The sequence below is a fragment of the Heptranchias perlo genome, chromosome 2 (genome assembly GCF_035084215.1).
Source record: "Heptranchias perlo isolate sHepPer1 chromosome 2, sHepPer1.hap1, whole genome shotgun sequence".
Lineage (NCBI taxonomy): Eukaryota > Metazoa > Chordata > Chondrichthyes > Hexanchiformes > Hexanchidae > Heptranchias > Heptranchias perlo.
Window position 1 is genome coordinate 151492504 of NC_090326.1, and position 27910 is coordinate 151520413.

Here is a 27910-nt window from a genome sequence, read left to right on the forward strand (position 1 = left end):
GCTCCTCATAGTGAGAAGGTGATTAGAATATGGAATTTTCTGCCACAAACTGTTGCTGAAGTAGAGTCTGTAAATTCTTTTAAAAGAGAATTAGATAGTTGCTTCAAAAAGATGAATATTAAAGGATGGGGGAGGGAGCAGGAGAGTGGGGTTAGACTAGATGATGATATGGAGAAAAACTCCAGCACAAACTTGATGGGCCTAATGGCCTGTTTCTGTGCTGCAACATTCTGTGGCTGCCTGCTTCACTATCAGTACTGTTTCACCAAAAGTATAAAGTGTTAAACTGGATCATTGAGAAAGACTTCTTTACACAGCACAAAACATTATGCAAGATCACTGAAAACACAGTGTTATGTGTGACATGAAGTCTTTGCATTGTAACCAGTGTCAGCAACTCTTTGTAATGTAGCACACAGATGATGATGTAATGCAGCACACAGATGATGATGTAATGCAGTACGCAGATGGTGATGCAATGCAGCACACAGATGATGATGTAATGCAGGACGCAGATGGTGATGTAATGCAGCACACAGATGATGATGTAATGCAGCACATAGGCGATGATGTAATGCACCACACAGATGATGATGTAATGCAGTACGCAGATGGTGATGTAATGCAGCACACAGATGCTGTAATGTAGCACACAGATGATGATATAATGCAGCACACAGATGATGATGTAATGCAGCACATAGACGATGATGTAATGCAGCACACAGATGATGATGTAATGCAGCACACAGACGATGATGTAATGCAGTACACAGATGATGTAATGCAGCACACAGATGATGCAGCACACAGATGATGCAGCACACAGATGATGATGTAATGCAGTACACAGACGATGATGTAAAGCAGCACACAGATGATGATATAATGCAGCACACAGATGGTGATGTAATGCAGCACACAGATGGTGATGCACCACACAGATGATGATGTAATGCAGTACACAGACGATGATGTAAAGCAGCACACAGATGATGATATAATGCAGCACACAGTTGATGATGTAATGCAGCACACAGATGCTGTAATGTAGCACACAGATGATGATGTAATGCAGCACACAGATGATGATGTAATGCAGTACACAGATGATGTAATGCAGCACACAGATGATGATGCAGCACACAGATGATGATGTAATGCAGTACACAGATGATGATGTAAAGCAGCACACAGATGATGTAATGCAGCACACAGATGATGATGTAATGCAGCACACAGATGATGATGTAATGCAGCACACAGATGATGATGTAATGCAGCACACAGATGATGATGTAATGCAGCACACAGATGATGATGTAATGCAGCACACAGATGATGATGTAATGCAGCACACAGATGATGATGTAATGCAGCACACAGATGATGATATAATGCAGCACATAGATGATGATGTAATGCAGCACACAGATGGTGATGTAATATAGTACACAGGTGATAATATAATGTAGTACACAGATGATGATGATACCATCTGACTCTGATTGCCTGCTAGAAATGTTAGTTTTCTATCCTCTTCTCCTGTCACTCCTACAGCCTCTGTGTAATCATTAATTTTCAGCTTTTGAAAAATAAATTGTATAAATGTAGTCCTGCTGATCCCTGCTTCTGCTCAAAAAGACAGCTCCCCGGGGAAATTCTGCATCCAGATGTGCCAGAGTGCAGCAGTTTAAGCTGATATTTCATGGTTCATATCTCCTTAGGGTTTTTTTTTGACAGTGTAAAATTATCTGCCATATTGCTCTGCTGCATAATCCCTGTAAGTGTTATAAAGTATGTTTCCTGGCAGCATTTGCCCTTAAGGTAGCTGGTTTGCTACATTGACTAAATCTGCTAGTCTCCCATTCACAATTCTACTGTCCATGATTTTTTTTTCCAGCTGATGCTCTGATGTAATTTTTTTCCCAGTCTAATATTTCATGATGTACAGTTACTTTCCTGGTTATCAGCCGGGGACACTTAAAGTGATTATGTTGCATTGTCACAAATCGGGGGTGGGGGAGGGGCAGCGGCAGTGGGATGAGAGGTGGGAGCTCAGAAATAACTGAATGAGTTGGGCAAGACATGTAAGTGGTCAGAACAATGGCAAATGTGAAGTGCTACACATCGGAAGGAAAAATAGATATCATGTGCACTCCATGAATTCAAGATAATTAGCAAAGTACTGGATGAGGAGAATTTTTTTTACGCAGTGAGTTATTATTTGGAATGCACTGCCTGAAAGGGCGGTGGAAGCAGATCCAATAGTAACTTTCAACTGGATATATACTTGAAGGGGAGAAATTTGCAGGGCAAGGGGGATTTGGGCACGATCCAATTTCTAGGCTCACAATTCTGTTATCTTTTGGGTGAAAAAGTTCTTCCTGCACATTCCCAGTTTTGAATTCCTGCCTCCTCCCACCTGACCCCACACGCAGCCTTCCCACCACCTAATTTGATCCCTTCACCACGAAGAACAATTATCCGGGATCAATGTTGCCTAATTCCTTCCCTTCATAATCTTGTAAGGAGTCTTACAACACCAGGTTATAGTCCAACAGCTTTATTTAAAATCACAAGCTTTCGGAGGCTTCCTCCTTTGTCACCTGACGAAGGAAGAAGCCTCCGAAAGCTTGTGATTTTAAATAAAGCTGTTGGACTATAACCTGGTGTTGTAAGACTCCTTACATTTGTCCACCCCAGTCCATCACCGGCATCTCCACATCATTCATAATCTTGAAAATTTAAATTCAGTTACATCAAAGTCGGCTCCTTTGCAAAGGAAACCCCCAGGTTCCTCTTCACTGTTTGCATCTGAAATCTCTAAAAAGAACCATTGAAACACTGAGGTTGATCTTGACGTGCACGGTATATCTGGTGAGCGGTGGGTGGAGCAATCTCAACGACCACCCAATGTAGCTCACCAGAATTAAGTTGCTTCAGTTAATCAGGATTCATTTTGTCATCGTATATTTGAAGCGTAGCGCAGCTGGACTGGTCTGTTTATCATCCTGTGCCTGGTAAATTATAGGTGGCACTGTGTCTGTTGACTGTCATTGACTTCAAAGAATCACATGATTTGGAAAAGTCTGGATGAAGCTGAAAAGCAGATTTCATTGTCATCCGTATTTCGTTTAATTCAAAGGCAGCGACATCGGAACCATTTAAATCATGCCAGAAAGTTTGGAAATGTAGACTGTAGGGTAATCTGGGGTGAGATACCTCATATGCCATAAGTGTGCTTCAGAAAAGTGCAGGCAACGGGCCTGCGATTCTCAGTGCACATGTGAAGTAACTTGCCTCATCAGACAACTCAGAAAATCTACCTGTCTATTACTGCAGATTGTACAGCTGTAGATCAGTTAAGAAAGGCAACCAGGTGCTCCAATGGCTTGGCTGATAAGTGCACATCCAGTTTGGAACTACCCAGACCAAAGTCGTGGACAAGGTCCTCTGTGACGATGGCGCACTATTTCTTACTGCTCTCGTTGTTCTTTCTGCAGCGTGCAACATGGTCGCCCATGCCATTCTGGCTCCATTACCTCTCTTCCATTATCCAGCTTTGTGGGACTGCCCTCACATCTTCCACCTGTCTAAATGCAACCAAAGGATCTCCGGCAGTTGATTCTTTCTCACCCCACACTTTCTGGAACCACCCAGGGATCTATCCTTCGGTGACCTCATCTCCAGATAGGGGTCAGCTTCAATGCATACGCTGATGACACCCAGCTCTACCGCCACCACTTCTCTCAAGCCCATAACCATCTTCATGTTGTCACACAGCCTGTCTAACATCAAGGCATGGATGGGTCACAACTTCCTCCAACTGAATTATCAGGAAGACCAAAGCCATTTTATTTTGATTCCTGTAATGATCCCCGTTCCTGTGCCAACTATTCAGGCTGAGTGTGTGCAACCTTTGCATCCCGTTTGTAATCCTCTCCAATAACAAAAATGCTTCTTTCCACCTCTACAATATTGCCTGCCTGCACCCCTCCCTGCACCCTTTGTTTCTCCAGTTCTGTCCTTTTGTGCACCTGCTGCCCACGCAACCCCTCCCCCCGCCCCACACATGGCCTCACCATTGACGGAAGACCCTTCAGCCACCTAGGCCCTACTGTAAACCCCTCTGCCTCTCCTCTTCTTTCCTCACCTTTATAAACCTTCTGACATCGCATATTTTCAATCAAGCTTTAGCCATCCTTCTAATCTCAAGAAAATTTACCCGCACAACCCCATCCTTAGCACGCCTTGCCTGGTGTGACAAAAATGAAGTATTTTTATCGATGGTGTATCATATTGTGGTCCTTTTTCTTTCTGTCATGTACATATGGAGATGATAACCAGGCTCACGCAGAAAATGGCCTTGCTTGCTTTGATGCAAAATAGCCCAGAACAGATGTGACAAATATCCAAAGTATGGCTAAGCCAGTCAATTCAAATATAAGCCTCCTGAGAGAGGAATAATTATTTGAACATATATTTGATTGGCAGCTCTATTTGAGCTTAAGAGCTACATAGAATTCTAGAATCAATGAATCGTACAGCACAGAAGGAGGCCATTCGGCCCATCCTGCCTGCGCCGGCTCTTTGAAAGAGCTATCCAATTAGTCCCACTCCCTGCTCTTTCCCCATAACCCTGCAATTTTTTTTCCTTTTCACATATTTATCCAATTCCCTTTTGAAAGTTACTATTGAACCTGTTTCCACCACTCTTCCAGGCAGCGCATTCCAGATCATAACAACCCGCAGCATAATAAAAATTTCTCCTCATCTCCCCTCTGGTTCTTTAGCTAATTATAGAATCTTTTGTCCCGGTCAAATATTGAAAATATTTACTAGAAATTTATAACAATTAGCAGTATATGTAATTATGAAAGCTATAATTACTAATGTTGCTAAGTGGATATATTCAATGATCTCGTATCTGTTTACAAAAGTAAAAATGTAGAAAGCCACTTAGAAATCTGTCTATTTGACATTTATTTTATATGTTAGCCTGTTATGTGCTAATTGAGTAGTCTGTCTGAAATTATCAGAGAGAGCTAACTAGGCCAGAGAGATTTGTCGAAGATCAGCAGCAAACTCACATAGCGTGATAAAACAAAAGTAAAATACTGCGGATACTGTGTGGTTCTGATGAAAGGTCATCGGGCTGAAATATTAACTCTGTTTTTCTCTCTCCGCAGATCTGCCTGACCTGCTGAGCATTTTCTGTTTTTAATACACGTAAGGTAATATTTAGTGACATTGTCCTGCTCCAGCTCTGTTAAGTTATGTTATATCATTCCGAGGAGAAACGGATCAGACGATAACTATTATAAAACTACATTACTATTACACTACTGTTCATTTAACAATTACTGTTCAACAAGCCTGTTTGGCAGTTTACAGTTCAAGACAGAGCTAGCGGTGTGTTTATTCAATCACCTTTCAAGATCACCTCAGGATATGTTGTATAACCAGCAAGCCGAAATGCAGTAGCAAGAGTTCCATGTCTCAACTCTCTTCATTTATGTCCACAGCTGTTTATAGATTCCATAGGCCAAATTGCATGCTGTCTGAGCTGAAACTTACAATTTAAAGCATGCGGAGTGTGGGAATGGCTTGCCTCAGAGTTAACAATGTATGGCTGAGTTACAGATCAAAAGTTGGACATACATGAGGTAGGAGGAAAAAAACTCCATGCTTGTCCCATTGGCCCAGAATTTGCTGGAGCGGGACATCTGGGACCTTGGTCTACGATGGGACCAAAAGTTTATCAACAGTATTATGAAACAGAGCTCATGAAGGAAATAGGGTGAATTAGAGTCAAATTAGATACAGAGAAAGAAATAAAGAGAGGGAAAGAAAGATTGGATTAAGATACTTAAAGGAAAAGAATTTTCTTTTAAATTAAAAAGTCTCTAGGAACAACTTACTACCTTCAGGAGTGAGACTCCACTGTTTCATTTGTTTCCTTTCTGGGCCTCCAAGGTTGAGTGGCATTGCAGGAACATAAATCTCATTATTAATAGGGTTCTTATGCTGGTAAGTACCAGCCCTAAACTTCTGCTGCGTGTTTAATTCGTATTTGCTGAAACTCACAGGAAGGTTGAGGGCAAGCTCCCGTTTTTGCGAGGCTAACAGTGTCCAGCAATTAGTGGCGATTCGCAACTCATGGGGTATCTCTTCCTCGCCACAGATTGATGGGTTTTTTATGCACTAATAACGGCGTGTGCATTAAATTTTCCCAGCAAATTCTGGGCCAATATATACTTCTGCCTGAAGCTAAAAATTGGATTTATCACAAGAAATTATTCACACAGAATCAAAATGAATTGGAAGATAAACTGTAACACAGGACTTCACATATGTCAAAACTTTAAACTGTTTCCAAAATGAAATGAACAAAAAGGGTCATTTTAATTAACCTGCCCGGTGTGAAACTGACGCCATCAGATTACAGATCACCCAATTCTTGATTAAAATTACCCCCAAAGGGTTTAACGGAATCTTTTGACTATTGTTATGTTGGCACACCTGTCCCATAGAGTTCTCTCTCGCCATTGTAACATGGAAGATAAAAGGTTAAAAACACCTGAGGGCTGCTACCGAGAGGCACCTCCTCTGAAATCTCCACATCATGGCTTCTTTGAAGACCACCCTCAGTTCTTTCCCACTAGGCTGATTGTTATTTCAGTTGGTCACCTAGATGGGGAGGTGTATGGTAGCCTCATTACTGTCTAGGGTGAAGTTTACTAGGTTAGGCCTGGTACAAAGCCTTTTGGATTTTCTGTCTGTCGTAATAACTTCTTAATGGTTGTAGCAACGACAGACAACATGCTCGGTTTCTTTTTCCCAGTGGCAAACTTGCCCACATTATTATTTCACAAACTGGAGGCACCTTCATGTAATTAGGTTGTAGGAAATAACATAAACAATTTTTAGGTCTGTACTAGATATTATTTTTGTGCTCAGTGCGAAGGATTACTCCAGTGATAAGCCTGTGCTTCCTACTTACCATAATGTGACCTTATAAGCAAATTATCTGGCATGGTAGCATTGCCTAGCGTTTAACAGAACACTTTTGTTACTGTAACTTACTGGATATATATCACAAGCTCTTTTGCGTTCTCCTGGTCATGGATGAGTCATAATTTCCTTCAACTGAGCATCAAAATGACCAAAGCCATCATTCATGGTGCCTGCCACCAACTCCGTTCCCTTGCCACCTCCCTGACCACTTGTTCAAGCTAATCAAAACCATACAAAACTTGATGTCCTGTTCAAACCCCATATCCCCTCCAATCACCACGATCGCACCAGCTTTTCAAAATGGCCGCCTCCGCCCCCACCTCGGTCCCTCAGCCAATTCAGCCCCCTTCAATGCTCGATTATTTCAATACTCCCCTCACTGGTCGTGTTTTGTCCTTGCTCCACAAACTCCAACTTGTCTAAAATACAACTGTCCTGCTTGTCCATCACCCGCATACTTGGGGACCTAGACTGGCACCCTGTTCCCCAGAACATTAACCTTAAAATCCTTGACCTCATCTTCAAATCCCTCAGTGGTCTCCCTCCACCCTATCTCTGCAAATTCCTCCAGACTTACTTGCCCTCCTATACCTTTCAGTCTTCAGGCTTGGGTCTCCCGTGTATCAGTTCTTCCATGTGCCCCAATATTAGTGGAAGAATTTTCTGCCACTTAAACCCTGCTCTCTAGAATTTCTCTTTTGATCAATAATTGACATATTTCAGGCTGGTTTATGCAAGATGGTTTTAAGCAAGTTAATTTAGGTATCATATCTAAACCCTAGACATAAAGGGCTCGATTTTACCGTCGGGTTTCCTGTGGGTTTCCAGCGGGGGGGGCCCCGAAAATCCCGATATCCAGGCACGTGACCGGATCGTGCCTCGATCCCGCCCACGTCCGGGTTCCGCGCTGACGTGCGGGGGTGCTTGCGCAGCCCCCGCTGGTGGGAATCCCGCAGGCAATTAAAGCCAGCGGGATGCCACTTGAGTGTATTTACTTTGGTTGTTCAGGTCATTAACTGACCTGATTAAGGGACTGTGTGTGATTTTGGATAAACATGGGACTGTTTCACACATAGGGGGAAACAGTCCCAGTTGAAATGGACGTGTTGCAGCCGTCAGCCTGTGGCAGCTGCAAAGGTCCATTTGACAGGTGGGGTGGGGCGAGACCCTCAGCCATTGCAGGAGGCCGCTCTGTCACTTGAGACAAAGTTTGGCCTCCACCACCCCCCTCCTGATGGTCGAAGTCACCAACCTGCACACTTACGCCGGGGTCCGGAGACATGTACCTACATTGCGGACCCCCTCAGATGTACATTTTGCGGATGGGGCTGCCGTAGCTGCAGTCATGACCTCCTCGGAGGGCGAACGGCATCACCAGCCTCACCAGCCTCGCCATCCACGCCGTCAACCTCTGACACGTGGAGCTCCACAACAGAGTGCTGTGACACATCCACCTGCACAGCAGGAGGGAGGGCTACCGCAGAGAGAGATGCGTCGCAGAGGGCACTACCCTCGCCCTACGTTCCACAGACCGAGGCTCAGCCTCCTGTACGTCTCTGAGCAGCAGTGCACACGGAGGCTCAGAGTCACTCGACATGTAGCCGTGGACATCTGCAGCCTCTTTCATGCCGAGCTGCTCCTGGCTGGCCCGTGCACCATCTTCCTACCTGTCGCTGTCAAAGTCACCACTGCCCTCCCGAACTTCTGCTCCACAGCCTTCCAGGCTGCAACCGGGGACATCCCCGATGTCTCTCAGTCGTCTGCGCAGAAGAACCCTGCAAATACACCTACATCCACTCTGCAGTGACACACTGGGTGGCATCAGTGGTGGGTCCTCATAGGGATACCCAGGAGCGAGCATTATTGCACAAACCGGACAGGATTCGCGAAGACAATGCAGTAGTGGTGCCAATATAATGTGTGATGTGAGTTGTTCTTTTATTCAATAGAAGTAAGAACCATGACAATCCCTCAAACACCCTTGTGCATCCCCTTCATGCTCACGACACGTTTGCCTTACGCTGCCTACTGCACATATGTGATGCATGCCCTGTGGCTGCAGCACAGGTGGTGGCAGGTTGAGTGAGGCTGGCCGTGAGAGAGATGCACGAGAGGGTGAGTATGGGATAGAGCCATTTGATTGTATGAGGATTGGGTTGCGTGGTAGTGGCGGGGTGAGTACTCGCGAGGTGAGTAGGTGCAGGTAAGTTGAGGATGAGGTTTGAGTGGGTATGAGGGGTCATGTGACAGAGTAGTGTTGGCAGTGCCGAAGGAGATGTGGGGTGGGGGCAGTGTTGTGGCAGGCGTAGTGTCGGGGAAAGACTACGTGTTCTCACTGTTGCTGACCTACTGAGGTCATTGGAGCGCCTCCTGCACTGTATGCAGGTGGGCGATATGTTGGTGGCGCAGGTGACCCCCTCTGCCACCTCGAGCCAGGCCTTCTTGGTGGCAGAGGTGGGCCGCTTCCTCCCGCCCGCCGGGGGGAAGATCTCTGTCCTCCCCCTCCTCCTCACCCCATCTAATGATACCTGGGGTGTGGCATCATTAAACTGGGAGCAGCCTTCCCCCTGGGCTGCTCCATGCTGTAATTTTGTCTATTTGTGGCAGCATCTGTCAGTGGAGGACTGCCCCTTTAAATAGAGCGCCTCCAGCTGACAGATCTTACTGCGCATGCGCAGCCCGCCCAACGCGCAGATCAGCAGCGGGGAACCCGGAGGACCAGGTAAGTGGATCCAATTAGTGTGTTGCCTGCTACGATCGCGCGGGCAACCCACTAATTTCACCGGGCACGTTTTCAACGCGCCCGCTGGCCTACCCGCCGAGTACCCGCACCCCTGGTACAATCGGGCCCAAACTGTGGATCCCAACCAATTCTTCTGATATATTGGTGAAAGAAGTCTCTGGATAAGGGGTGGGACATTTAGGACTGAGATGAGGAGGAATTTCTTTACTCAGGGAGTCGTGAATATTTGGAATTCTCTACCCCAGACGGCTGTAGATGCTCAGTCATTAAATATATTCTAGACTGAGATCGATAGATTTTTGAACTCTAAGATAATCAAGGGATATGGGGGTCGGGTGGGAAAGTGGAGTTGAGGTTGAAGATCAGCCATGATATTATTGAAAGGTGGAGCAGGCTCATAGGACAGTATGGCCTACTCCTGCTTCTAGTTCTTATTTATCTGATATCTTTCAGCTAATATAGGTTATATGAATCACTTCAGCTACATTTGAATTTGAATTAGAAAATTTTCATAGGTTTCCCTATATTTAGGGTACTCATCATTCAGGATTTTTCAAGTGAATATTTACCACATATTGTAGAACTGTGTGGAATTTAGCTTTCACTTTTGTGCAATTAACTTGTTGGTTGCTTACTGAAACCATCAGCACAATGTGCAACAGTGGTAATAATCTTAGGGTGCATATAGTCAGAGGATAGAGCATATCTCCTAAGAAATGATGTTGACCTTGTACAGGGCATTAGTCCTGAACCATCTGGAATGTAGAAAACAATTCTGGTCACTGCACTGTGGTAGGGATAGCCTTGCTTTGAAGAATAAAGTGAAGGACAACTAAATGGTACTCGGGATAATAATTAAGCTTCGAGGAGAGGCTACGGAAATGAGGAATGTTTATGCTTAAGAGGAGAAGCCTTGGGAATGCTTTTGAAGCATTCAAGATGCTAAGGGGTACAGACAAACTGAACCCTAACAATGTGTTTGACATAAATCCCAAGTCAACAAGGAGATGCAGGCTCCAACTCAGAACAAGAAAGATGAACCAATCAGTTTAGATTTGATAATTTTACACAGAAAGTGGTGAATGTTTGGAATGGACTACCCAAGTAGGCAGTACACGTAGTTTGTGTTTGTAAATTTGGTAGAGAGCTAGATGAACATTGGGCAAGGAAAGCAACTGAGGGAGACATGTAGCGCTGTATGATATCTTTCGGACTGGCCAATTGGTTCTGAACATTCCTTTCTTTCCGTCAACAACAACTTGCTTTTATTTAGCAAGTTTAATAAATGCCCCAAGGCGCTTAAAACGTCACCTAGCTCTGGGGCTGTCAATGTCCCCTTTACAAAGAATTACAAAGAAATACAAAGAATGTACAGCATAGAAATATGCCATCCAGCCCAACAGGTCCATGCCAGTGTTTATGCTTCACGTGAGCCTCCTCCCACTTTTCTTCATCTAACCCTATCAACATGTCCTTCTATTCCCTTCTCTCTCATGTGTTTATCTAGCTTCCCCTTAAATGCATCTATGCTAGTCGCCTCAACTACTCCTTGTGGTAGTGAGTTCTACATTCTAACCTCTCTATGGATAAAGAAGTTTCTCCTGAATTCCCTATTGGATTTATTAGTGACTATCTTATATTTACGGCCCTTAGTTCTGGTCTCCCCCGCAAGTGGAAACATCTTCTCTACATTTACCCTATCAAATCCTTTCATAATCTTAAAGACCTCTATCAGTCTTCTCTTTCCTAGAGAAAAGAGCCCCAGTCTAATCAATCTTTCTCGATAGGTATAACCTCTCATTTCTGGTATCATCCTAGTAAATCATTTTTGCACCTTCTCCAGTGCCTCTATATCCTTTTATAGTGTGGAGATCAGAACTGCTCTCAGTACTCCAAGTGTGGTCTGACCAAGGTTGTGTGCAAGTTTAGCACAACTTCTCTGCTATCCAATTCTATCCCTCTGAACCCCAGTGCTTGGTTTGCCTTTTTAATGGTCTTATTAGCCTGCGTCGCTACTGTTAGTGATTTGTGTATCTGTACCCATTTAGGCTCTTATTTTCCAAGGAGAATATGACCTCCTTATTATTCCTACCAAAATGTGCCACCTCACACTTATCTATATTGAAATTCATTTGCTAATTACATGCCCGTTCTTCATTTTGAAGTGTAAAACTGCACCAAAGATTGACCTGGTCATGTTTACGAAGGACCAAGTCAACAGATCAACTCTGGGCTCTTGAACAGCTGTAAAAGTTGCCTTTAATATTAGTTATCAGCAAATTAAATTTTTTATTTAAAAATGTCCTCCACCAGTGAAGCATTATGGACTTTTCAATATCAGTTTTAAGGACACTAAAAAAAAACCCTGGATTGCTCAAAAAGCAGAATTTGTTTAAAAGTATTAACAACAAAGAATAGAACACAGAATTCTTAACCTAATCGCTTAGTAGGCTAACTGAGATGCTGTCCTTTCGCAGAGATAAGCGACATGATTGAAGAAGATAGCTGCCCAGATAGACCTTGAGACCGTGGGGACATTAGAAAACTGTTCTTGCATCAGAGAAAGAGGAAGGATGGAAAGTTACTGGGAAGTTTGGTTTGCCAGCAGCCAGGGTACAACGAAGGACTGTTCAACCCTTTAAAGGAAGAAGTGAAAAGGCTGCAATAAAAACAGAAAATACTGGCGAAGCTCAGCAAGTGAGGCAACATCTGTGGAGAAAGAAACAGAGTTAACGTTTCAGGTCAAAGGCCTTTCTTTCGCCACAGATGCTGCCTCACCCGATGAGCTTCTCCAGAATTTCTGTTTTTATTTCAGATTTCCAGCATCTGCAGTATTTTGCTTTTGATTTAGTGAAAAGGCTACAGTCGATGGGAAAGGAGTTCGGAAGAAAGAAGACATCAAGAGCGTTCCCTCAGACAAGGGTGTGATTAACCCTTCATTTTGGGATTTATACAGACTCTCCTTTAAGGTTGAATTATTGTTAACTGTTATTGAATAATTGCTTGAAGTGATAAAGCATTGTTGATTTTACCAATAGGTTGATTTATGTTTGTGACTGATCTTCCCTCTGGGTTTGAACCTAAAATCTACAGGCATTAGAGTGAAATCCTACACCATCAAAATAGATGGTGACAATCAGGAGGAGGACAAAGAAAAGAAGCAAAAGATTTTAAAATTATCATTTAGAGAACAAAAAACGGAATACAACGCAGAATGTGGAAAAATAGGAACCATAGAGTAAATTAACAAATTGTTCAAAGCATTTTATTTTTAATTAAAATAGATATTTGCTTTAAGTGCTGACTCCAATAATGTTGGCCACCCAGGGTACACCCAAGAATAGGTGGCCAACCAAAGAAAAATCCAGCCCTTACTGGATGTCTCCTCTAATGGGGGAGTCCAAAACTAGGGGCCATAAATATAAGATAGTCACGAATAAATCCAATAAAGAATTCAGGAGAAATTTCTTTACTCAGAGAGTGGTTAGAATGTGGAACTTGCTACCGCATGGAGTAGTTGAGACAAATAGCATAGATGCCTTTAAGGAGAAGTTAGGTAAGCACGAGGGAGGAAGGATTAGAAGGTTATGCTGATAGGGTTCGATGAAGTAGGATGGGAGGAGGCTCGTGTGCAGCATAAATACCAGCACAGACCAGTTGGGCCGAATGGCCTGCTTCTGTGCTGTAAAATCTATGTAATTCTATACACTGTCTGCGGTATAACTGGAGACTAGATTGTTGAAGGGAGTGGCAGAATTGCATTGTGTTCCCTACAGCTGATAACAGAGAAGCAATATTCCTGCGTTGAAACTGGGTCGAAGTCCGTCCCGAAATGCCAAAACATAATTAATGACGGTGAATATAAAAAAAGATTGAGAGGGATTGATCTACATTTTGAAATCATTACGGTAGCTATTATGTTTTGGATATTCTAGTACAGGTGAACTGAAAACAAAAATTGGTTAAGAAAACAGTAAATGAGCAATGGCAGGCCTCCAAGGCGGAGATAGTCCGGGTACAAACCAAATATATTCCCAAAAGGAGGAAAGTTAAGGCATCCAAAGCTAGAGCTCCCTGGATGACAAAGGAAATAGAGGTTCAAATAAAATAGAAAAAAAGAGGTTGATGACAAATGTCAGGTACAGAATACTGTAGAAAACCAGGCATAATACAGAGAGTGCAGGGGGAAATTGAAAAAGGATATAAGAAGGGCCAAGAGAGAATGTGAGAAAAGATTAGCAGGTAACATTAAAGGGAACCCAAAAATCTTTTATAAACATATAAAAAGGATAGTTAATGGAATAGTGGGGCCGATTAGGAACAAAAAAGGAAATCTTCTTGTGGAGGCAGAGGGCATGACTGAGGTACTGAATGAATACTTTGCATCTGTCTTCACAAAAGAAGAGGATAAAGTTAATGTCACAGTAGAGGAGGAGGGAGTAGAGATATTGGATTGGATAAAAATAAATAGAAACGAGGTGCTAAATAGGTTGTCATCACTCGAAGGCCAATTTTGATGGTATTAGGCAGGAACTTTCAGAAGTTCATTGGGAGAGTCTGTTGGCAGGCAAAGGGACGTCTGGTAAGTGGGAGGCTTTCAAAAGGGTGTTAACCAGGGTTCAGGGTAAGCACATTCCTTATAAAGTGAAGGGCAAGGCTGGTAGAAGTAGGGAACCTTGGATGACTCGGGAGATTGAGCAACTAGTCAAAAAGAAGAAGGAGGCATATGACATGCATAGGCAGCTGGGATCAAGTGGATCCCTTGAAGAGTATCGAGATTGCCAGAGTAGAGTTAAGAGAGAAATCAGGAGGGCAAAAAGGGGACATGAGATTGCTTTGGCAGATAAGGCAAAGGAGAATCCAAAGAGCTTCTACAAATACATAAAGGGCAAAAGAGTAACCAGGGAGAGAGTAGGGCCTCTTAAGGATCAACAAGGTCATCTATGTGCGGAACCACAAGAGATGGGTGAGATCCTGAATGAATATTTCACATCGGTATTTACGGTTGAGAAAGGCATGGATGTTAGGGAACTTGGGGAAATAAATAGTGATGTCTTGAGGAGTGTACATATTACAGAGAGGGAGGTGCTGGAAGTCTTAACGCGCATCAAGGTAGATAAATCTCCGGGACCTGATGAAATGTATCCCAAGACGTTGTGGGAGGTTAGGGAGGAAATTGCGGGTCCCCTAGCAGAGATATTTGAATCATCAACAGCTACAGGTGAGGTGCCTGAAAATTGGAGGGTAGCAAATGTTGTGCCTTTGTTTAAGAAGGGCGGCAGGGAAAAGCCTGGGAACTACAGACCGGTGAGCCTGACATCTGTAGTGGGTAAGTTGTTAGAGGGTATTCTGAGGGACAGGATCTACAGGCATTTGGAGAGGCAGGGACTGATCAGGAACAGTCAGCATGGTTTTGTGAGAGGAAAATCATATCTCACGAATTTGATTGAGTTTTTTGAAGGGATAACCAAGAAGATAGATGAGGGCTGTGCAGTAGACGTGGTCTACATAGACTTTAGCAAAGCCTTTGACAAGGTACCGCATGGTAGGTTGTTACATAAGGTTAAATCTCACGGGATCCAAGGTGAGGTAGCCAATTGGATACAAAATTGGATTGACGACAGAAGACAGAGGGTGGTTGTAGAGGGTTGTTTTTCAAACTGGAGGCCTGTGACCAGCGGTGTGCCTCAGGGATCGGTGCTGGGTCCGCTGTTATTTGTTATTTATATTAATGATTTGGATGAGAATTTAGGAGGCATGGTTAGTAAGTTTGCAGATGACACCAAGATTGGTGGCATTGTGGACAGTGAAGAAGGTTATCTAGGATTGCAACGGGATCTTCTTGATAAATTGGGCCAGTGGGCCGATGAATGGCAGATGGAGTTTAATTTAGATAAATGTGAGGTGATGCATTTTGGTAGATCGAATCGGGCCAGGACCTACTCTGTTAATGGTAGGGCGTTGGGGAGAGTTATAGAACAAAGAGATCTAGGAGTACAGGTTCATAGCTCCTTGAAAGTGGAGTCACAGGTGGATAGGGTGGTGAAGAAGGCATTCAGCATGCTTGGTTTCATTGGTCAGAACATTGAATACAGGAGTTGGGATGTCTTGTTGAAGTTGTACAAGACATTAGTAAGGCCACACTTGGAATACTGTGTACAGTTCTGGTCACCCTATTATAGAAAGGATATTATTAAACTAGAAAGAGTGCAGAAAAGATTTACTAGGATGCTACCGGGACTTGATGGTTTGACTTATAGGGAGAGGTTGGATAGACTGAGACTTTTTTCCCTGGAGAGTAGGAGGTTTAGGGGTGATCTTATAGAAGTCTATAAAATAATGAGGGGCATAGGTAAGGTAGATAGTCAAAATCTTTTCCCAAAGGTAGGGGAGTCTATAACGAGGGGGCATAGATTTAAGGTGAGAGGGGAGAGATACAAAAGGGTCCAGAGGGGCAATTTTTTCACTCAAAGGGTGGTGAGTGTCTGGAACGAGCTGCCAGAGGCAGTAGTAGAGGCGGGTACAATTTTGTCTTTTAAAAAGCATTTGGACAGTTACATGGGTAAGATGGGTATAGAGGGATATGGGCCAAGTGCAGGCAATTGGGACTAGCTTAGTGTTATAAACTGGGCGACATGGACATGTTGGGCTGAAGAGCCTGTTTCCATGTTGTAAACTTCTATGATTCTATGATTCTATGAAGTTAACAAGTACCTCGATCCAGATTGGATGCATCCTAGATTGCTGAGGGAAGCAAGGGTGGAGATAGCAGAAGCTCTGACCACAATCTTTCAATTCTCCTTGGACATAGGAGTGGTGCCAGAGGACTGGAGGATTGCAAATGTTACACCCCTGTTCAAAAAAGGGGAGAGAGATAAACCTGGTAACTACAGGCCAATCAGTCTAATGTCAGTTGTGGGAAAACGACTGGAGACCATTGTCGAGGACAAAATTAATTCTCATTTGGAGAAGCATGGGCTAATAAGGGACAGCCAGCACGGATTTGTTAAAGGCAAATCGTGTCCGACTAACCTGATTGAGTTCTTTGATGAAGTAACAGAGAAGTTTGATGAAGGTAGAGTCGTAGATATTCTATGTATGGACTTTCAAAAAGCTTTTGATAATGTACCACATAACAGAGTTATGGGATTAAAGGGACGGTAGTAACTTGGGTACGTAATTGGCTAAGGGATAGTGGGCAGAGTAGTGGTGAACTATGTTTTTCTATCTGGTGAAAAATATGGAGAGGGGTCCCCCAAGAGTCAGTATTAGGACCATTGCTTTTCTTGTTATATTTAAATGACCAGGACTTGGGTATAGGCAGTACAATTTTGAAGTTTGCGGATGATACAAAACTTGGCAACGTAATAAAGAGTGAGGAGGATAGTAGCAGACTTCAGGAAGACTTAGATAGACTGGTGAAATGGGCAGACAGATGGCAGATGCAATTTAATGCGGATAAGTGTTAAGTGATGCACTTTGGGAGGAACAACATGGATTGACAGTATAATCTAAATGGTACTATTTTGAGGGGGGTGTAAGGGCAGCGGGACCTGGAGATGCATAGTCACAAATCTTTGAAGGTGGCAGGGCAAGTTGATAAGGCGGTTAAGAAAGCGTATGGGATAATAGGCTTTGTAAATAGGAGCAATGAATACAAAAACATGCTAAACCTTTACAAATCACTGCTTCGACCTCAGCTGGAGTATTGTGTACAATTCTGGGCACTACACTTTAGGAAGGATGTCAAGGTCTTGGAGACGGTGCAGAGGATGTTTACCAGGATGAAACCAGTATTGAGGGACTTCAGTTATGTGGAGAGACTAGAGAAGCTGGGATTGTTCTCCTTACAGCAGAGAACGTCAAGGGGAGATTTAATCAAGGTGCTCAAAATTTTGAGGGGTTTTGATGGAGCAAGTAGAGAGAAACTATTTCCACTGGCAGGAGGGTCGGTAACCAGATTTAAAGTAATTGGCAAAAGAACTAGAGGGGAAATGAGGAGAAATTTTTTCCCACAGAGGGTTGTTAAGATCTGGAACGCACTACCTGAAAGAGTGGTGGAAGCAGATTCCATAGGAACTTTCAAAGGCATTTGGCCATGTACTTGAAGAAGACTAATTTGCAGGATTATGGGGAAAAAGCAGGAGTGTGGGACTAAATTGGACAGCTCGTTCAAAGAGCTGGCACAGCCGTGACGGGCTGAATGGCCTCCTTCAGTGCTGTATGATTCTATGATTCAACGTCCATTGCAGCTATAACACATTCACGGCATTATATAAAAGCTCTTCTCTAAATGTCAAATTGAACATTACAAAGCGGGATATGAGGAAAGCATAAACGCATAAAGCATTTTTTTTAACTTTGTAACCTTTCAGCTTATTCAGTGACTATCATTTTCATTTCTCAAACCTATTATGGAGACCCCTCAAAGACTCAAATAAAACACAAAGATCTATATATCTCAATATAAAACAAATTCTCACCAGTTGTTGACCTTTGACACCCCAGCCTGCATACAGCAACTGTGCGTTCCTAACCTCGGGTGGATTCAAGTTACGATGCTCCCTGTTTCAAGAAGGAAATAGGTCAGAAAAGTCAGGTTTCTAAGACTTATGCACATTAGTCAGAAGGTTCTGTAACAGTGAGTCAGTCTGCACTGTGGCAGCAAACATCAATCACATCCCCCTGGAGGGGTTAAGGAATATTCAGAAGCTGCTGTTACAAAATCCCCGAAGGTAGAAGCTGTGATTGATGATTCGCAGCAGGAAGAGCAAAAGGTTTTGATTAAAATGAATTTTCTTTCAGACTCATGGTTCGTTATGAGAAGTTGACCTGACAAAATGAGCTTGAAAGAAATAGTCCAATTAGAACAACAGGATTCAACACTTCCGAGCAGAAAATAAATGATGCCTTGGGTGTTATTACAGTCCCAAACAATGATTATTTACCAGTCAAACTCCCATGGCATCGCACATGTGGAGCCAATACCTAAAGGTAAGTCTTCAGGTGATGCGGGGTTAGATGGCAGGGGTTAACTGGGCCAGGATGCACAGACGTAATGCACGCTGCTCTTAATTCCTGTATCCATATTTATAATGGAACCTGACTATGTAAACTAGTCATGTTGTAATTACACCCTCCCACTAGTGGTGGTACTGCAGCACCCCCTCCCCCCCCTACTCCCGCCATTGGCCAGAGGGTGCAATTACAGCGTGACAAGGCCGCATTTACTGCTCATCCCTAGCTACAGTCAAAATTATGAGGATGTCAAGGTCTTGGAGAGGATGCAGAGGAGATTTCCTAGAATGGTACCAGGGATGCGGGACTTCAGTTACGTGGAGAGACTGGAGAAGCTGGGGTTGTTCTCCTTAGAACAGAGAAGGTTAAGGGGAGATTTGATAGAGGTGTTCAAAATCATGAAAGGTTTTGATAGAGTAAATAAGGAGAAACTCTTCCCAGTCGCATAAGGGTCGGTAACCAGAGGACACAGATTTAAGGTAATTGGCAAAAGAATCAGAGGCGAGATGAGGAAAAAAAATTTATGCAGCGAGTTATGATCTGGAATGCTCTGCCTGAAAGAGTGGTGGAAGCAGATTCAATAGTAACTTTCAAAGGGGAATTGGATAAATATTTGAAGGGAAAAAATTTGCAGGGCTATGGGGAAAGGACAGGGAGCAGGACCAATTGGATAGCTCTTTCAAAGAGGTGGCACAGGCATGATGGGCTGAATGGCCTCCTTCTGTGCAGTACCATTCTATACAGTCCCTGTGGTGCTCCCACAATGGTGTTAGGTAGGGGATTCCAGACCTAGTGATGATGAAGGAACAGCGATATACATCCAAGTCAGGATGGTGCGTGACTTGGAGGTGATAGGTGGTCCCACAACATTGCTGCTCTTATCCTTCTAGTGGTAGTAATCTTGGAGGAGGGGGGTGCTGTCAAAGTAGCCTTGATATGTTGCTGCAGTGCATCTTGTAGATTGTACATATTGCAGCCATAGTGTGGCAGTGATGAAGGGGGTGGATATTCAGTCCAGTGGCAGGGGCACCGATCAATTGAACTGCTTTGTCCTGGATGGTGTCGAGCTTCTTGAGCGTCGTTGCAGCTGCACACATCCAAGCAAGTGGAGAGTATTCCATCTCACTCCTGACTTGAGATGGTGGAGAGGCTTTGGGGGGGTCAGGAAATGAGCCACGGTGTTGATATGGCTGGTACAGTTCAGCTTCTGGTCAATGGAAACCCTCAAGATGTTGATGGCAGAGCTGTTGAAGGTCATCCGGAGATGGTTGGACTTTGTCTTGTTTCAGACGCTCATTACCTGCCACCTGTGTAGCATGAATGTTACCTTCCATTTGTCAGCCTAAGCCTGTGTATTAGCCAGCTTCTGCTGAAGCCTGGCATAGATTTGTTTCTTTATTAGAGGAGTTGTCAGTTGAGCTAACACTGTGGAATCTTCAGCGAACCGTCCCACTCCTGACCCCATGCGCAGAGAAGGCCATCAATGAAGCAGCTGAAGATGACTGGGCCAATGTTGCTTTCCTGGGGAATTACATTGAATTTACAGCACAGCAATGGGCCATGCCACATGAGCCTCCTCACACCCCTCTTCATCTAACCCTATCAGCGTAATCGTCTATTCCTTTCTCCTCATGTGGTTATCTAGCTTCCCCTTAAATGCATTCTAGCTTCCCTTTAAATCCAGAACTTCTGCAGCGATGCCCTTGGGCTGCAATGATTGGCATCTGACAACCAAAACCACCTTCCTTTATGTCAGGTATGACTACAGCCACTGGAGGGTTTTCCACTTGGCCTCCTGTTGACTTCAGTTTTGCTAGAGCTCCTTGATGCCACGCTCCACCGAGTGCTGCCCTGATGTCAAGGGCAGCTATGCTCACCTCTCCTCTGGCATTCAGCTCACGTGAATATCTGGATGAAGTCTGTGATCAGGCCAGGAGCCAGGTGACTTTGACAGAACCCAACTATAGTGCCGATGAGCAGGTTATTGATGATGAGGTGTCACTTGATGGCGCTATTGATGACTCCTTCCATCACTTTACTGATGATTGGGAAGAGGATGTTAGGGCAGCAACTGGGCGGGTTCTGTTTCTGTGGATAGGATATACCTGGGCAATCTTACATTTTGTCAGGTAGATGCCAGTGTCACGGCCGTACTGGGACAGCTCGGCTTCCGTAGCGGTTAGCTCTGCTGCACAGATCTTCAGCGCTTTAGCCGGGATGTTGTCACCGCGCATAACCTCAGCACTCAGCCGCTTCTTAACGTCACGTGGAGTGAACCAAAATAAGCTGGACACTGTGATGATGGGGACCTCAGGAGGAGGCCAAGTGGGATCATCCACATGACACTTTTAGCTGTTGACACTTGCAAACACTCAAGCCCTGGACCCCACCAAGGCTGAGGAGGGGGATGCTCATGGAGCCGCCTCCTTCTGTGAGCTGCTAGGTTGTCCACCACCATTCTCAACTGGATGTGGTAGGGCTGCTGAGCCTTGATCTGATCCATTGGTTATGGGATTACTTTGCTGTGTCTACAGCCTGCTTCTTTTGGTATTTAGCACGCATGTAGCCCTGTGTAGTAGCATTTGCCAGTTTGTGAAATTAGAAACTGCCATGGCCTGTTTCCAATTTAATGGAACCTTCCCTGCATTCAGAGTTCTGTATGATGACTGTCAGCATTTCATAAATGATGACCCAAATCTTATTTAGCATTCGTGGTATATATTATCCATTCTTGGGGAAGGCGTCAGCCATCTCAGTGGTAGTACTCTTGCCTCTGAGTCAGTAGGTTGTGGGTTCAAGTCCCATTCCAGAGAGTTGAGCACAGGATCTAGGCTGACAATGCAGTGCAGTTCTGAGGGAGTGCCGTCTTTCGGATGAGACATTAAAGTGAGGCCCCGTCTGCTCTCTTAGTTGGATATAAAAGATCCCACAGCACTACTCGAAGACAAGCAGGGGAGTTCTCTCTGGTGTCCTAACAAATATTTATCCCTTAACCAACATCACTAAAACAGATTATCTGGTCATTATCACATTGCTGTTTGTGGGACCTTACTGTGTGCAAATTGGCTGCCGTGTTTCCTACATTACAACATTGACTACACTTCAGAAGTACTTCATTGGCTGTAAAGCGCTTTTGGACATCCTGAGGTTGTGAAAGGTGCTACATAAATGCAAGTTCTTTCTTTCTTATTAGTTTTAAGAAGTTTGATCCCAGCTCCTTGCAAGTGTTATCAAGGTCATTAAGTTTAGTTCTAGAACCTCCTACGATGTTGACATCTCAAGTGGACGTTTCCAGAAAGTAATCAGTTAGCACATATTTTCACTATTTTTAGTTCATCTTCAGTAAATAGAAGCCTAGATTAGATACTCAAGTCCTGGAGTAGCACTTGACCCCACAACCTTCTGACTCAGAGTCGAGAATGCTAGCAACTGAGCCAAGATGATCTGTAGCTGTAGGCTCATTCGCACGGAGGATTACTTGCAGTTAGTGCTGTCACCATCCAGTTTAATAGAGTCATTGTGTAGTTTGGTTTAATACTGCTTCATCGCCAGCAGGTGGCAGGTCTTTCTCAATATTTGCTTGCTCAGAGGCATGGGTAACCCTTTAGGCACTGAAATGTCAAGCTCATGAAAATTATAGGAATACTATAGTCACCTCAACCCATGACTACTCCTCTGCTTTCCTCCTCTCCTGCTGCAGCTCCAGGCTTCAATCCCCCAGGTAGTCTCTGTGCCTCTCTTGGCATTCTTCAAAGGGCCCTTCAAGGCATCCCTCATTGCCTCATTACGAGCAGCAACCCCAACTGCCTCATCCTCCTCTCTTGTCGACATTCCTGCTCAGCATGCCGACTGGGAGCTAACCTCACCAACCTCCTTCCCATCCTGCTCACCCCACCTGCCACTATCCCCTTGGAATCTTCCAGCGGATAAATCACTGCTCCCTCTATTTCCCTCCAGAATGTCCGTTCACTTGTGAACAAGTCGCTTGCCATCCATGACTTTATTGTGGATGACTGCATTGAAATTCTGGCTTTGAATGAAACTCGGTGCACAGGTGGCAGCACTTTGCCCCTTACCAAAGCTTCCAGGCCTGGCTACATTTTCCACCACCTCCCCTGCCCAAACCACTGCAGTGACACTGTGGTCCTTACCACCTTGGTCTCTCCTCCTACTCCAACGGCATCTTCACTTCCTACGAGCACCTCACTTTGTTCCACACCTCTCACCTCTCCTTTAAAGCACTCGTTGTGTTACCACCTTGGTCTCTCCTCCTACTCCAACGGCATCTTCACTTCCTACGAGCACCTCACTTTGTTCCACACCTCTCACCTCTCCTTTAAAGCACTCGTTGCCAACCCAAGCCCCATGATAAGTTTCTCACCGAGATATCCTCCCTCCTTTCCTTCCACAGTTTTTGCACTGAGAGACACCTAATCTTTAGTGATTCAATCTTCATCTCAGCTCCCCTTGCAATCTATCCTCTGAGTTCAGTCCTACTGTCCTCCCTAAATCTTTCCCTCCACATAAACTCTCCTAATCATATTCATGGCCACCCCCTCGACCTTGCCATCTCCTGTGGCCTCTCTACTCCCACTGACAAGACCATCTCCGACCATTTCCTGTATCCCTTACCACCCACATCCCCTTACCCTCATCCAACCCCACTTCCTTCTGCTTCCATCCCAGGAATAAATTCTCCCCCAAGTTACTTACAACTGCACTTTCAAACTCCCAACTACCTAAGCTATGGGCGTCCATCTGCAACTATACTTTTGCAGTTGTCGATTTTCTTGACCATTCCCTCACCTTCACCTTTAATGCCCTTGTCCCCAACAAAACCTTTACTCTCTTCCATCCTGGTCGATTTCCCTGGTATGGACCCCATGTTTGCTCCCTCAACTCCAAAGGGTGAAGAAGTGAGTCTAACTGGTGCACAACATATTTATCCATCCATCACCAGATCTGGCTGGACCATATCATTCTCCTCTGCCAATACTGCCCACTACTCCCAGATCATCATGGAGAGCAAAGATAACCCCTTTGGTTTCTTTTATTCATTACTAAGTTTCCTTCAATCTCTCTCCTCTGCCCCTTCCACCCTCACCATCTACAACACATGCAAAGAGCTTATGGACTTCTTTGTCACTAAGGTTGAGACCACTTGTTCAGCTGCCTCTGCTGCTTTCCTTCCCTTCCCTTTTCTCCTCAAGCCAAATATTCCACCAGGCTTCCCCCTGCCCTAGCCCTGAACCCATATCTCTCTTCAGGTTCTTTCCCATCTATCTCATGTTCTCTCTGAGCTCATCTTGGCCTTGAGACCTACCTCCTCTCCCTTGACCCAATTCCCACTAAATTGCTGAGCACCCAAATTTCTTTTCCTGGCCCCATGGTAGCTGACATTTTAAATACTTCCCTCTCCTCAGGATCTATACTCCTCCTTTTCAAAAACACCGCGTGAGTCGCAATTTCCTCCAGTTAAACATTGGGAAAACCAAAACCATAGTCCTCGGCTCCTGGCAGAACCTCCATAACCTTGCCACCAATTCCATCCCTCTTCCAGCCACGGTCTCAGGCTGAACCAGACTTTTCACAACATCGGCATCCTCGTCAACCGTGAGCTGAATTTCCAATCCCTTAACCTCTCCATCACAAAGAACGCCTACTCCCACCTCTGTAACATCACCCAACTCCATTCCTGCCTCAGTCCATTGCTGCTGAAACCCTAACGCATGCTTTGTCATCTCCAGACTTGACTACTACAATGCTCTCCTGACCAGCCTCTCATCCTCCACCTTCCATAAACTTCAGCTCATCCAAAGTTCTGCTGCCTGTATCCTATCCCACACCATGTCCTGCTTGCCTATCACTCCTGTCCTTTCTGAACTACAGTGGTTCCGGTAGCTTAATACTGGTGAGACCGCACCTGGAATACTGCATACAGTTTTGGTCTCCATACTTAAGAAAAGACATACTTGCTCTCGAGGCAGTACAAAGAAGGTTCACTCGGTTAATCCCGGGGATGAGGGGGCGGACATATGAGGAGAGGTTGAGTAGATTGGGACTCTACTCATTGGAGTTCAGAAGAATGAGAGGCGATCTTATTGAAACATATAAGATTGTGAAGGGGCTTGATCGGGTGGATGCGGTAAGGATGTTCCCAAGGATGGGTGAAACTAGAAGTAGGGGGCATAATCTTAGAATAAGGGGCTGCTCTTTCAAAACTGAGATGAGGAGAAACTTCTTCACTCAGAGGGTAGTAGGTCTGTGGAATTTGCTGCCCCAGGAAGCTGTGGAAGCTACATCATTAAATAAATTTAAAACAGAAATAGACAGTTTCCTAGAAGTAAAGGGAATTAGGGGTTACGGGGAGCGGGCAGGAAATTGGACATGAATTTAGATTTGAGGTTAGGATCAGATCAGCCATGATCTTATTGAATGGCGGAGCAGGCTCGAGGGGCCGACTGGCCTACTCCTGCTCCTATTTCTTATGTTCTTATGTTAACGCCTCCAATTAAAAATTCTTATCCTTGTGTTTGAATCCCTTCATGGTCTTGCCCCTCCTTATCTCTGCAACATCTTGCAGCACCACAACCCCCTCCCCCAAACTCTCCCTTCCCTTGACTCTGGTCTCTTGTCCACTCCCCCCACCCCCCAGCCCTCGCCCAACTATTGCTGACCGTGCCTTCAGCCGGCTAGGACGCGTGTTCTGGAATTCTACACCTTAGCTCCTCTGCCTCTCCACCGTCTTCACCTCCTTTAAAACCCTCCTGAAAACCCACGTCTTTGACCAAACGTTTAGTCACCACCCCCTCTCCCCTACTATCTCCTTCTTTGGCTCAGTGCCCATTTATTTTTAATTACGCCTCTGTGAAGCACCTTGGGACATTTTTCTAAGTGAAAGACGCTATATAAATGAAAGTGGTTGTGCTGTTAAAGCTAGATCAGGACAGAAAGAGCTAACTGTCTGTAAAAATGATTAAATAATTATTTCTTCTACAAATCAATAGCTAATAAAATCAACACGCTCGCCCCACTTTACAATGGTCCATCCCATCATAACCATTTAGTGAATTGTCCACCACATATGAAGCAGCTCTCAGCTTATCTCAGTGCCAGAAAGAAACAGAAACAGAATGTTCTAAAAACTCAGCTAAAAGTTGGGCATCCTGGGCACTGCTGCAAGTCCACGCAATGACATCTGTTTTTACAATTTTATTATCTTACCTTGTAAAGAAAAAAGAGTTAATCTGATGACCTAGTTGGTAAAGGCAGTGTCTAACTGAGCAATCTGGGGAAAGAACATGGAAATAGGATGAGAGTGGAAAGCTACAGTTGAAAAGGTAGCTCAGGCACAGGCCTGACAAGCCAAGAAGCCTTCTATTATGCTGCAATTTCGATGATTTTACTGATATAGGCCAGGAAAGCCCCTGGTCTGTAGAACGTTAACTGATATCAGTAGGGAGGTCCACAATGGGCTTCAGCTCCCTTGGGCTTGGGAAGAGAAAATCAGCAATGGTTTCTGCTCCTGATTGTTATCCAGTATCCTCTATCAGACAGTATGCACATGTGGACATTGAGCGAGACCGGGACTGGATTTGGCCGTGATGTTCCCTCTCCCCAAACTCTTGAGTTGTCCACCGGCACTCATGGCCAAGGCTCTCACAAGAAAAATGGATGCTTGGATGAGGTACTAGGTGTTGCCTGGTGCACGTGGAACCGTAGCCCAGCAAGTTTCAGAAGTGGCAGAAAACTAGAGGGGAAAAATGCAGTAGAGACACTGAATTGCAGGATCATATCATTACTTCATTGACCATGACACTGCACTCAAGTGTTTACAGACTCGGCAAAGACTGTGAGAGATGCTTTACAAATGACATACACGTTTGAAAAATAGCTTTGTTTCTAATTTTTGACCACCCTTTCCCTGAAAGTGGTAACTTGTGCTGGGTTATAGTTTCACCTGAGCTGGCAGCCCTCCATTTCTCTTCTACGTGATGACTGATGGCTGTTTAGTCCTGGGAGAAAGGGGGGAGGGCGGAGAAATGACAGCTCAGGCTGATCCTGTCATCGCATGACACCCGCACGCAGGCATTTTCCAGCAGGAGTCACAGGATAAGTGATAATGGCAGCAGGAACCCTGGATGATTTTTCGCTCTCCGTGGGAAGCTAAGGACAATCTTGGCACCCCGTGATGCTGCTCCAGCTGAGAGCAACTAACTGGCGCACAGACTGGTGACTGAACCTGGGACTTTCTGATCCATGTGATTCAATACCACATCACAGGGTGCGCGCCTACCACTGAGTCATCAAGGAAGGCTTACGTGTATGTTGCTGGGACTGGAGAATTATAGCTATGAGGAAAGATTGGACAGGCTGGGATTATTTTCTTTGGAACAGAGGAGGCTGAGGGGTGATTTAATTGAGGTATATTAAATTATTAGATAAAGTGGGCAGGAAGGACCTATTTCCCTTAGCAGAGATGTCAATAACCAGGGGGCATAGATGTAAAGTGATTGGTGAAGGACTAGAGGGGAGCTGAGGAGAAATGTTTTTACCCAGAGGGTGGTGGGGGTCTGGAACTCACTGCCTGAAAGGGTGGTAGAGGCAGAAACCCTCAACTCATTTAAAAAGTACTTGGATGTGCACTTGAAGTGCCGTAACCTACAAGGCTACGGATCAAGTGCTGGAAAGTAGGATTAGGCTGGGTGGCTCTTATTCGACCGGCACGAACACGATGGGCCGAATGGCCCCTTTCCGTACCATAAATTTTCTATGTTTCTTGGCTCTGTGGTATCTTCAGCTCGTATTTACTTTAGAAGGAACGAGAGAGGGCCCCAGGCTCAGAGATTCACCAAAGCACATCTTTTGTAAATACAGCTCGTTTCAACCCATATTTGATTTTCGTGACCAAATGCCCCACGGTCTCGACTGGACTTTTGGATGAACTGCGGCTATTTCATTGAGGTGGGGGAGGGGAACGCAAAAAAAGGAGAAACTGACCATGATCAGTCCTGGCCCGTCGCACCACACGTCCAGTCAACTGATCCTGGGGCAGCATTGACAGCCATAGGTACAAGATTAAACGTAAGAGATTTAGAACAGAGAGCAGGAGAACGTTCTTCACACAGA

At 44.7% G+C, this 27910-nt stretch overlaps 1 protein-coding gene across 1 annotated transcript in view; it reads right to left on the minus strand.

Annotated features, from left to right (window-relative positions):
- The window catches only part of dpp6a (dipeptidyl-peptidase 6a), a 319256-nt gene that overhangs the window by 258031 nt on the left and 33315 nt on the right, over positions 1-27910 (minus strand). Inside the window, exon 3 of the mRNA XM_068008292.1 lies at positions 18247-18328. Coding sequence (XP_067864393.1) covers positions 18247-18328 — 82 coding nt within the window. The remainder of the gene's footprint in view (positions 1-18246; positions 18329-27910) is intronic.